A 12,519-nucleotide genomic window follows, 5' to 3' on the forward strand; every position below is an offset into this window, starting at 1 on the left:
TGTTGTACTCTCCAGACATCATAAAGTGCTCTCTGTATCATCAGTTTTTTCAGGATTTTAGCTTGATGTAAACTGTCCCGAGGACTTCTTGCATATAGCGAAACGCTAGTATCGATATCATATTGTAAGGGAACATTAAAATCACCTCCAATGATAAGAAGCCCCCTTCGTTCCTCATCTATTATCCTAAATATCATATTATAGAATTTGCCCTGTCGTTTATTAGGACTATATATATTTGCAATGGTGTAGGTTACATCTAATATTTTAATATTAATTATAAGGTACCTTCCCAGTGGGTCCATCAATATTCATTTAAATCCTGGATATGAACTGATACCGGAATGCCCCTTACCCTAAGGTTATTTCGCCTATTCCGGTCCTCGAGATCAGCCATTTTTGCCGTTAAAGCTTGTACTTCTTCCTCTAAAGCGCAATTTGCGTCAATCAGCTCATTATGTGATGTGACTAATTCTGCCATTTTCTGTTCTACATGATCAGTACGTTCACCCAGCTGCGTTAGCTCCGTGTGTAATGAGGAGAAAACCACTCTGAAGTCCCCCTGGATCTCTGTCCGGAGTGCTGCCAGTAGCTCCCTCAGCGACGCCACAGTGAGTGGTGTTTCATCCACCGAGTACTCTACCCTTTCTGCACTTTTTTCTACATTCCGCATCTGGTTCACTGGGCTATTGCCTGTGGACTCGCCACCTTCTTGAGATGGCGTTTGCGATCCTGATAGAGTGGTAGTCTTTGGGTAGTAAGCAGTCATCTTGACCGGAGCAGATTTCTTTCGCTGCTTACCCATACTCAATTTATATCTATATCCCGTCACCAAGCAAAGGTAGAGTGCCGAGATAAGTGCTGAGGGATCTTAGGGGCCACTTCTCACCTCTTCCCTTTATATCTTCTGGTACCAGGGTGGTTTAGTCACAGGGTTAAGAGTGTCCTGCCTCTGTGCCTTAAATCTTTCCCCTGTATAGCAATACCCTCCAAATTTATTCCCAGGAATTTTCCTTTGGGGCAGGGGTTTTCATACCGATAGGGTGGGCTATGGGTTGCACGCTACAGTTTGCGGCTTTTAGTTTGTGAAGCAACGCCTGCCAATATTAGTCTCTTCCAAGAGCTCCTTCCGGCCCTCCCTTCTCCTGTGCCGTCCCTCCAATGCCCTTACCCCCGGTCTCCCAGCTCTTTGTGACCGCTAAGTTTCCTATGTCCTTGGTGACTTCTGGCAATACCAAATTGGTTGGATTAGCTCGTTAAGCCTTGAACTTCATAGTCAGGTGTGTCCAATCATGAGAAAAGGTATTTAAGGTGGTCAATTGCAAGTTGTGCTCCTCTGAATGGGACAGCATAGGATCCTCAAAGCAACTCTTAAAAGATCTGAAAACAAAGATTGTTCAGTATCATGGTTTAGGGGAAGGCTACAAAAAGCTATGTCAGAGGTTTAAACTGTCAGTTTCAACTGTAAGGATTGTAATCAGGAAATGGAAGGCTACAGGCACAATAATCATGAAAATCTGATTTTTTCCCACAAAGCAAATTTTCGGGAAAATGAAATAATAAACATCCGTAAAAAACCTGAGCGGATTTGGTCGGAGTTTGTAGCTGAAAATATTGAGATAAAATTGGACTATGATAAATAACCCCGTTGTCTCTGCTCAACCTATACTCAGCTTCCACAATATATATCCTGACACCTCTGCTTCCTGCTGCTCTTACTGACCTCTTCTGCTCTCTTACTTTCCATTTTTAGGAATGGAATTTGCTAGTACAGTATGTATTTTTCATTTAAAACTGTAAGTTTCACATCATGCAAAAGAAAAAAAAAATTTTTTTTAAACCAAATAAATACAATTAAGTGAAACATAATTGTCTTATATAATATAGAACAGGGGTGTTCAAAAGGTAGATCGGGATATACCAGTAGACCTTTAGCTGGGGATCAGTAGACACTGTCAACAAACAGCTTGTCTATATAGCTGTCCTGTTTCATGCTTTTCGTTCAGATATTTATTACATTATAAATAGTTGTTTGTTAAATATATAGTGAATAAAGTACCCCCTTTTGTAAAATATAGGGATATTATAAGTTACCGAGGAGTTTCATGACCATATAAAAACACGAGGCCGAAGGCCGAGTGTTTTTATACAGGTCATGGAACTCCGAGGTAACTTCTAATATCCTCATATTTTACAACTGGGGGTACTTTATTTATTATAATACACAAATTTCAATGAGTCATGTGACAGAAATGACATCAGAACTCACCGTTTATAACTGATGACATCAGAACTCACCGTTTATAAGGATATAATTTACAGGATATTCATGGCTTTTGTGTATTATAGCAATATATATTTTCTTATCAAAAATATTTAATTTCTAATTGGCCCTAAAGTTAGACGCCTTTGATGTCAAATTCATGCAGTGTTTGACAGTATACGTGGTGTAACCTTGGTGAAAAATCCATGGGAGGCCTGAGTGAAAAATCCAATAGATGGTATCATATATATCTTTAATACCACTGAGCAAACTATTGCAGCTGCTTGGAAAACCCCAATTTCTGCACTTTGGTAAGATTAAAGAGAGATTGGAGAGAGTGTATTTATATGAAAAATTAACGGCTCAATACCTAGAAACTTACAAACAATTTGAAAATGTTTGGCGTCCTTGACAAAATTATACCCAAATGTATAATGCCCGACTTTGTATTTACCTATTAATCATGCACATTATTAGACAAATGGTTAACCATTATAAAAATGTCTTTATTTGAAATCTGCCAATTTATATATATATATATATATTGTTAACTAATGCCCTTTGTTATACTTTGTTACACCTGATAAGGGTGTTTTACTTATTTCTCTTTGTAAGGTACTTTGGGGCATTTTCGTAACTTACTTATCGCTCTGTTTACCTTGCCTATGTCTTCTAAACTTGATTACATTTCTTGCAAGTGAACTGTAATACATCTTCTAGGCAAAAGAATTCCAGCAAAGGCTGTAATAGACCTAACTGTCAATGAAAATCTGATTCCTGACACGAAGAGAGACAGATTGCCGAGATGGGGAATATTGAAGACTATCTTGATTATTTCAGAAACCGTACAGCAATTTAAATTTTAAATATTAAAAAAAAAAAGTAAAATGACCAAGAAACTATGCAAACACCATAGTCACATGGAGTTATATAGCACCTTAGAAAGCATAACTGATATATTTATCTATGTTTTTTCTCCACAGTAATACAACCCCCAACCATCATCAAGCAGTCTGCAAAAAATTATATTGTAGATCCCCGTGATAACATCTTCATTGACTGTGAAGCTCAGGGGAATCCTTACCCAATGTGAGTGACTCAGCTTATGATGCAATGTAACAAGATCATTTGTGGTTTTTGTGTAATTTCTGTTTGTACTTAATAGTTTTTTGGATGGGCACTGAATAATTATACAATATTGTGAGTTTATAAGCTCAAAAAACTAGAAAATTTCAAATAGCTTGAATTTTGCCTAGGACAACTGCCATTGTCTTCTTCTACATGAACTTGCAGGATTTTTTTGTGTTCAATAAATACCAAACATCAGAGTTTTTGAAAATATAATTTGAATTTGTGAGGTTTTGTGCAAATTTCTTTTTAATTTAAACGTTGATAAACCATCCCCACCCACAGTTTGAACATTTCTCTATGGGACCAAACTGTAAATGATATCCTTGTGAACAGTGCTCCTATGTCATTATATATGTGACATTTATAACTTATAGTGATCCCTTCTAGAACTTTCTCCACTTGCACACTGTCTGTCAGTTGTCTAAAAGCCTAAAATAAGCAATTAGAGTAGAACCCCATTATGTTTTTCACGGAACCAAGTAAAAATCTGAGAAAATGTAGGGACATATGTTAAAGTAACTTCAAGTAAGAATACAAGTACAGGGGTCAGTTTTACTTTGAAATACGTGGTTTGAACATGGCTGTTTGAGGTGCAGACTAATTCTAATTTAATATTTACAGGCAAGACAATGGCAAAATATGCATCTGGTTAACATTTTAAACCTCATTATTTTACTAATAATAACATTCATAGAGGACAAGCAGCAACTTTTGGGCACATTAGGGAAACATTTTTTATGTAAAACATTATGTAATATCAAGGAAAAACCCATTTGAAATGCATTATAAATTGTTGGATCCACAAAAATACAATGTCAAATGTGGGAAAACTTAAAATCATGGTACTTAAAATTGAACTGTCACTATTAACTGTGCAAAGGGAGAAAGCTCTTGACTAATGTATAGACATTTAATTGTGGATTATAATGAATAATGGACCCCTGCTAAAATGTAGAAAGATATTAAAAGTTACCTTGGAGTAACCTGACCTGTATAAAAGCACTTGGTTTAGGACCCCGAGTCTTGGTCATCCCATCATCTGCTACCAGGAGGAAAGCAAAAAGGCTCCTGCTTTCTAGAGCACTTTTTCGTTCTCCTGCTAATCAAAGGTCCAGGACTGCATGGTATTTACTCTATGGTACTCAAAGTGCTGAGCTCTGGGATTGCCAAGTCACTTTACTTTATCTTCAAGGATTTTTTTGATAACTGGAATGGTTCCAACAGATTGGGAAATTGCTAATGTTGTGCCATTATTGAAAAGGGCATATTGTTCTCAACCTAAAAACAACTGGCCTGTTAGCTTGGCATATGTAGTAGGACATTTTCGAAGGGGCTAACTGGAAATCAGATACTGGAATATATTACTATGGGTTTGTGTGTGCTTAGGTTTATACACAATGAAACCACACAAAAGGTTATTGACTAAATTATTAGTCTAGAACATAATATTTATACTTGGATAAATGAAACCTTTTCTAATTGGACCAGTGTTGTTAGCAGAGTACTTTAGGGGTTACTTTTATAAGTAATCACTAATAAATATATATATATATATATATATATATATATATATATATATATATATATATATATATATATATATATATATATATATATATATATATATATACATATATACACACACACAGTAGATCACCTTCTTTTTTAAGAAGGGGGCCAATCCAGTCCTTTATTTAAACCATATGGATAAATAGTCTGCCATTCAAAAATACATTTTTGTTCCCACTGTAACTGTAAATTTTCAATATCACACCCTTCTTTTTGTCCTTACTCTGAATGCCTTTAATTGCCATTATATGTGTACCTTCAAATTCCCCTCCATGTACTTATGCAAAATGTTTACATATAATAGGTATCTGCCATCCCTTTTCTAATATCAACACTGATCTTTTTATAGCCCCTTTATGTTCAGCCACCCTCACTGTAAAGGGTCTGATGGTTTTTCCAATGTAATAAAGATTACACTTACAGCACAACCCATATATCACATAACATGACTTACAGTTATAACATTTTTGATTTTGTTATAAATTGTTCCAGTTATCCCCTTTCCTTTAATCTCTCACTCAAAATTCCTGATTGTTTCTCAAAATCACTTGTGCAGTTCCTCCTTATTCTAAGAAACTGTCCAAGAGGGCAGAGGCATATTCTTAAACAAAAGGAGATAACTTCCATAATTAATATATGCATTTGCATCCACTTCCTTAAAGGGGAACTCCGGCTTCCAAACCAAAATTTGACAAAGAGCCCCACATAACACAGAAACCCCAAATATATTCATCACAGTTACCTGTTTCTTCAAAAAGTATGAATAAATGCCATTTTCTATGCTGAAATCCAGCTGTTTAATAATTCTTTAAAAATCCTGGCAGGGACGGAGGCACTAAACACTGATTGTAACAACTTCTCCACAGTTTGCAGACAGCATACATGAACTACATAACCCACAATGCATTGCACTGTGATGTTCCATTTCTTATTGTAATCACATGTGTAGGGAATTGTGTGGAATTGGAGGATGCAGGCTAAGGACAGATGGCTGTTGATACAAAGTAACAGTAGTCAGGCAGCCAGCTGAGATTGTACTGTTCTCATTCTAAAAGCTTTCTGCTGCAGATATAGCTATAGGGGGATACCCCGTGTGAGTCTCTGACGCAGGTGGACATTATAGAATGGACTCTATCCCACTATTCTCCCTGAACTAACACCTCTGGGAAAATAAGAAGTGTATTGAGCATGTTATATTCAAAGCAGACTGCACCAACGAAAAAATTAAACTTAATTGGCGCTGGACATTTTGAGTATACAACACACACTAACGGATTGTGAACTTTATTAGTATAGAGTAGACTATCAAATCAACAACCTCCATTGATGAATTTATAGTAAATATAGATTGAATTGAAATTGAAGGTGTATGAATTCCACCAAAATGTATTTAAATCAACTACAGCCATTTATTCCTTTAAGACAAACTTTTTAGATATACTGTATATCCAGGTAATACCATTTCATAGAAGATTAATTATTTTCAGATTTTCATGGACAAAAAATGGGAAATTTTACAATGTGGCAAAAGATCCTCGAGTATCATTCCGTCGCCGATCTGGGACCCTCGAAATAGATATTCATGGAGGAGGAAGACCTGAAGATTATGAGGGGGAATACCAATGCTTTGCACGCAACCTTCATGGAACAGCTTTATCAAACAAGATCTTACTTCAAGTCTCTCGTGAGTCTTTATAGATAGTATATACACAGCTCACAGCATACATAGGGTCTATGTGATAATTTTAAGATTTAGAGTTTGAAACCATTGTCCATCATACAAAATAACCTGTTAAAAGTCTACCCAATTTAATTATGTCTTTATATTAATAAAGGATCCCCTTTGTGGCCCAAAGAAAACCTGGACCCAGTGGTGGTAAATGAAGGTGCCTTCTTGATCCTTCAGTGCAATCCTCCCCATGGACTTCCTCCACCAGTCATATTTTGGATGAGCAGCTGTGAGTGTGGAGCAGCAATGGAAAAAACTAATTAGTAGTGCAGTAAAGTAAAATTTGTCATTTGGGATAAAGATAGAAAGCAGAGAGTCAATCAAGAGTACCCAGTATAACTGAGAACTTTTAAGTGACTGTATACAAAGTAGGACATTTTCTTACTATGACTCATTTCAGTTGTTTCTGTCAAAATGATATAGCCTGCTTGAAAATAGACACAAGGTAGCTTTATAAACAGGCATGTTTGTATTGTCTTGTGATTCGTGTAAATGCAGCCAAACATTTGCATGTGCTACCATTTTTTGTAACAAAAACACAGGTTTCAAGTGGTGAAAGTTGTATTATTGTAAAAAATTTATTTGTGGTACAATTGAGAGTATGTGAAATAAATAATATAAATATGATTCAATATTAACTCTTTTATTAAGATATAAAGTTTGTGCAGTTATTATAGTTGTGCAATCATTTTTATAAAACTATTAATAGTTAAGAAGATTTAATTGCCAGAACACATTTAGAAAAATGATAGATAGTTATCCAGTTGGAAACAGCATGTCCTGTGCAACCAAGAAAACCTTTTTGCAATATATTTAGAATTTCATTGCTTTTCTTTGTCACCCTTTTTAGTGATGGAGCCTATTGTCCAGGACAAGAGGGTATCCCAGGGATTGAATGGGGACCTTTATTTTTCCAACGTTCTGCGTCAGGATGCTCAGACTGATTATAGCTGCAATGCACGCTCCCATTTTACTCACACTATTCAGCAGAAGAACCCATATTCTCTAAAAGTGCTTACCAGTAAGTAACTTGGAAAGTGTGTATCGTTAGGTGCACAATATTGACACCAAACCCCATTTTAATTCGGGTATATTAATTTAATTTTTAATAACTTTTAGTCCCATGTTGTTTTTTGCATAAATACTGAACTTCATAATGCAATTTATGAAGAACCTATGGTACCTGCCTCAGAGCAGGGCAACACCTGGAGGATGTTAAGAGGCATTTTGCAACAATTCACCATATTTCTTGGGCCATTTCAAGAGCAGTCTCAGACATTCTATTCTCGTCCGCTTCTCCAGTTAAATGTTTCAAGGCTGCAGAGATCCTGTGTGTGTAGCAGCTACTGCACTATTATCGCAGGTAAAGTTGCTGTACCGTGTAAGCCAGTAAATGCAAAACAGTATCATCAAAACAGTAATTTGATTGGAATTTCTCCATCTGCCTGCCTTTTGTTAACAATTTATCTGCTATATAATAGCTTGCATTGTAACACATTTGCTATACAAGAGGTCCTGCTTTTAATAAGTGTTTGATATGTGGATTTTGTTGCTTTTGTGTGCTCTTTGTATGTTTTCTGTGTATTTTTATTGGATTTGGCTTATTTATATAATTGTTCCCTTTCTTTCTTTCTTTTTTCTCTTTCTTTCTATTCTTTCTGTCTTTCTATTCTTTGTTTATGTATAATATTTATAGTGATGTTCATGCACATTTAGGGATATATTTATCAAGCATACCAATTGTTTACAAGTGTACTGTTTTTTTTTACCCATTTTGCCTAGTCTTCTAAATGACTGCCTTGCAATTCAGATGGCATGCTGTTTGAGGAAGGTTGTCAGTTTATGACCACCAATACGATTGACACTAGCCCCTCTGGTTAAGTTAAGTCTGGCTCCGTGTGTTTACTATTCTCCCATTTATTTATCTTTTCCCACCTACCTAACCAGTCATGGGTTTAGGTGGAATGGATTCTTTAATTATGTGATGTATTTTTCTGTTAGTCAGACTTCTGACAGATCCCTTTTACCGAAACTTCAACCATGTTTTATTAAAAATAATAATAAACTAAGCGACACAATTTGATTTTGGAGTTGTCCAAATTATGCATGTTAAAAACTAAAATGGAAAAGCTGCAATTTTGGGAGCTTGATAAATATATCTCCAAGTATATGTTTTTACTTACATTTATGACCCTGTTTATTTTTCTTTACTGCTTTTGTCTGTTTTCTTGTTTATTTTTGTTTTCACACCTCTGACCAGATGGTCCTCTCACATAATGTAGCTGTCCTTTATATGCCTAATACATTATATGGCCATAATTTTGTTCATGGTACATAGGGAGTTTTGTCCCAGCTTGTTAGAATTATGAGACAAAATATCAACAATGCTTAAAAACAATTCCAAATTCATATTCCAAAAATATAACATCAGAGGGGAACTCACACATGTTTTATTAAAAGCAGTAGTGACTAATCTGTTTCAAAAATACTCTTTATTACTTTAATCTTACATTTGTTTCAATATTTAAAGTGATACTGACACTAAAAAACACTCTTCAAAATATTAATGTTCATTAAAAGTTACCTATAAGTCATGTTAATATTTTTTCGCTGATAGGTCTACTTTTGAAAGTAGTTGTTACTTGCAGCTCCAAAACCTGACTTTTTTTGCCACCCAGACTGCCTTCTCAACCTGTCAGTTAGGATTTCTAATGCTAACAGACTACTGCTGAACAGATATGGCAGCCCCCTCATAAAGGAACACAAGTGATCAATACTTTTATGGCCAAATTATAAATAACCCACAAAGACAATGTTATGATAGATGTAAAAAAGATTTCATTTGTGACATCAGTATATTTTTAAGGATTTATTTCTGAATGTATCAATCCAATAGCTTTTTAACCTGCAAACAGCATGCAATGAGATTTCACAAATTTTGCCTATGTCAACTGGCCTGCATCAGTCAGCAGTTTGCAAAGCATAAGTCACCGCATGATTTCATAGCTTCTGCAGGAAATAAATGACAAAACCTACATGTGAATAAACAGATTTAAAAAAATAATTTGCCTTCCTCTGGATCAACTGGCAGGTTAAAAAAAAGTTAAAAGGTTGAACTTGATGGACGTGTGTCTTTTTTCAACCTAACTTGCTATGTCACGTTATTTATGTTATATAAGAGCATATATTGGACTTTTTATAATACCCCTCAGCAATATAAATAATATATACTGTAGTTCTTGATTTCTATTTGTGCTAGAAAGACTTTTTACATATAAAAATAACCCCTTTATTGGAACACCCACATGAATCCTCTCTGGTCCATGTTCTGTTACAAATGAGTTGTAGCTTTGCTTTTACACTGGAAAAGCAACCAGCAGGAAAAAGAAGTGCTGGGTAGTACAAGTAGTTCAATTTATTGGTTTATAATAAAATGGCAAATTTATATTCAACACAATATGCCCCTTTCAGCATTCACTACAGCTGGGTGCATGTTTTTATCCGTGAAAATTCCCCTTTAAGGTTCAGCATTGTTAAAGTTGTACAGGAAGAAAACCCTTTTATGGGTTCACAATTTTTTTTTATAACAGTCTGACTGTGACAACCGGAATCTTCCTTCATAGTATTGTGTATGACAAAGCATAGTACTCTCTTCAGAGAGGTTTCTTACAATTTTTTTCAGTTGAATTTCATACAAAAGCCTTGTGTGCCATAAACTACATTATGAATTCAAGTAAATAGTTTTTTAAAACATTAGAATTTATAACAAAAAAGAAATACTATTACAACATTGTAGATTCATCTCTTCACTCATGTCTCTACCATTAAGTTTGTTTCCTTTTTTTGTTTCTTCTGACCTCAACCTTCATTTTCTTCTCATCACTTGAAGTCTCTCTCCCATAGTGTCATTATCTTACATTGTTTGTCTATCTTATTTGCCCCATACTGTTCCTTGCATCGTCCTATTTAAAGTCTCGGGGGTTCTCACTTAATCTTGTTTATTACAGAGAATTCTCGTAATGACTCTGCAATATACTCCTATAAGAATTTCACTAGTATGTACCTTGGTGAGTCTTTAGGGTCTCTAGATCCTGCCATCTTTACTCACCTTCTAGCTAACCCACTCACTATCTCTAAAATGGTGTCTGGATTTTGGCAGCCTTCGTAGTATGGCACTCAGATGCAACAATACAAACTCATGCCATACATAAAATATTTCTGGCACAATAAAACCCATCGTAGTGGAATATTGGTTACTGGGACACACTGAGATAACTTGAGGGTTGCAGATTTAGAAAACAATTTGAATCTCAGTAATTTAGACAGAAAAGTACAGACAGTTACAGTATGATTGATGTTCTATACATGGCTATGGGCTCCATTATGTTATTCCAATTCTTTGTAATATATGGTGCATTGGATTTTATTTCAAAACATGCCCCCCAAAACCAACCAATATCCATAGTACATGGATATCTGTTGGAGTCAGTGGACCAGTTTAAATTCGGCATGATTACAAAGTTCCTAGCTTTCATAAAAAGGGCAACAAAACGATAACTACAAATCTGGGTTATTTTGTTTCTGTCAGAAGAGTTTTATACTTAGAAAGCATATGAACATGAACCAATATTAATGTATAAATGTATATATTTGACATTACCGTGTTAAACAGTATTGCAAGCTTGTGTAAATGTTATGTATCTTAGAAATATATATGAAAATAATCATTGTAACAATACCTTAAAAGCAACAGATTCTTAACTGGACAGATTAAACAGTTCTATAGCTATCTGAGTTACACATGCACAATTCCAATACTTTCCCATCAGTTTCAAAGTAACATTCTGCTGCTATTAGTCCAGAGAATGCCACCTGTTGCTGAGGGGAAGATCTATAATAAATTCTGCCCTGTATAGAATAAGTTATTGTAAATCTGATATTCTGTTTGTCAAGAAACATACGTTTTCTTTGAAATCTCTGAGAGAATCTTGCGTCATTATCTCTAATATTCCAAATCTTTCTGCTCTCACAGTGAAGAACAATACTGAAGGTGTACCAAAAGGTAGATTGGGATCTACCAGTAGACCTTTAGCTGGTGATCAGTAGATCTCAAGACTCTGTCAATATACAGCTTGTCTAAATCTTCTGTTTTATTTTTTTCATTCAGATATTTATCACAATAGCATAATAATATAATGATAATACATTATTAATGAATACATTCTTAAATATAGCAATATAACTTTTCCCATAAATCAATATAATTTTTAAGTAATACAAAATGCTATCAATGCTATTATGGATGTAGATCATAATGGGACATCACTAAAAGTAGACCCCACATTAATAAAGTATGGGTACTCCGGGTGTAAAGGAAACCCATGTTAGTAATAGTTACATAGTTTATATATATATATATATATATATATATATATATATATATATATATATATATATATATATAACAAGGGAAAGTTGTGCTCACCACTATTTATTAAAACCATTAGGCGGGGGTGCAATGAGGGTGTGACCACAAAATACATATAGTCAACTACAAGAGGTCCTCTGCACTCAACCCATTATCAATATATTTAAGACAGAGACATTTTGTGCATACTGCTTCTAAAAAATGCCTTACCCTTTAAACAACACAGGGATTGTTTGTCCATATATTGCAATATATTTAAGCTGGCCAACTACGTCAAAGTCATCCCATATCTGGCCAGTCCTACGGTTAATTTTCATCTGATTCATTAAGAATTCAATTGCTTAATTATACATTTTACAAAGGGACTTTGTAAAATGTATAATTAAGCAATTGAATTCT

General features: G+C 34.9%; 1 protein-coding gene across 19 annotated transcripts in view; it reads left to right on the forward strand.

Annotated features, from left to right (window-relative positions):
- The window catches only part of nfasc.S (neurofascin S homeolog), a 157,025-nt gene that overhangs the window by 56,325 nt on the left and 88,181 nt on the right, over nucleotides 1-12,519 (forward strand). For 13 of the 19 annotated variants that reach the window (XM_041583803.1, XM_041583811.1, XM_041583800.1 and 10 more), the window contains 5 exons: nucleotides 3,247-3,352; nucleotides 6,451-6,647; nucleotides 6,799-6,921; nucleotides 7,543-7,713; nucleotides 10,700-10,759. In XM_041583803.1, coding sequence (XP_041439737.1) covers nucleotides 3,247-3,352; nucleotides 6,451-6,647; nucleotides 6,799-6,921; nucleotides 7,543-7,713; nucleotides 10,700-10,759 — 657 coding nt within the window. The remainder of the gene's footprint in view (nucleotides 1-3,246; nucleotides 3,353-6,450; nucleotides 6,648-6,798; nucleotides 6,922-7,542; nucleotides 7,714-10,699; nucleotides 10,760-12,519) is intronic. The other 6 variants (XM_041583804.1, XM_041583805.1, XM_018249253.2 and 3 more) reach the window with 1 other exon arrangement.

Source organism: Xenopus laevis, chromosome 2S (genome assembly GCF_017654675.1).
Source record: "Xenopus laevis strain J_2021 chromosome 2S, Xenopus_laevis_v10.1, whole genome shotgun sequence".
NCBI lineage: Eukaryota > Metazoa > Chordata > Amphibia > Anura > Pipidae > Xenopus > Xenopus laevis.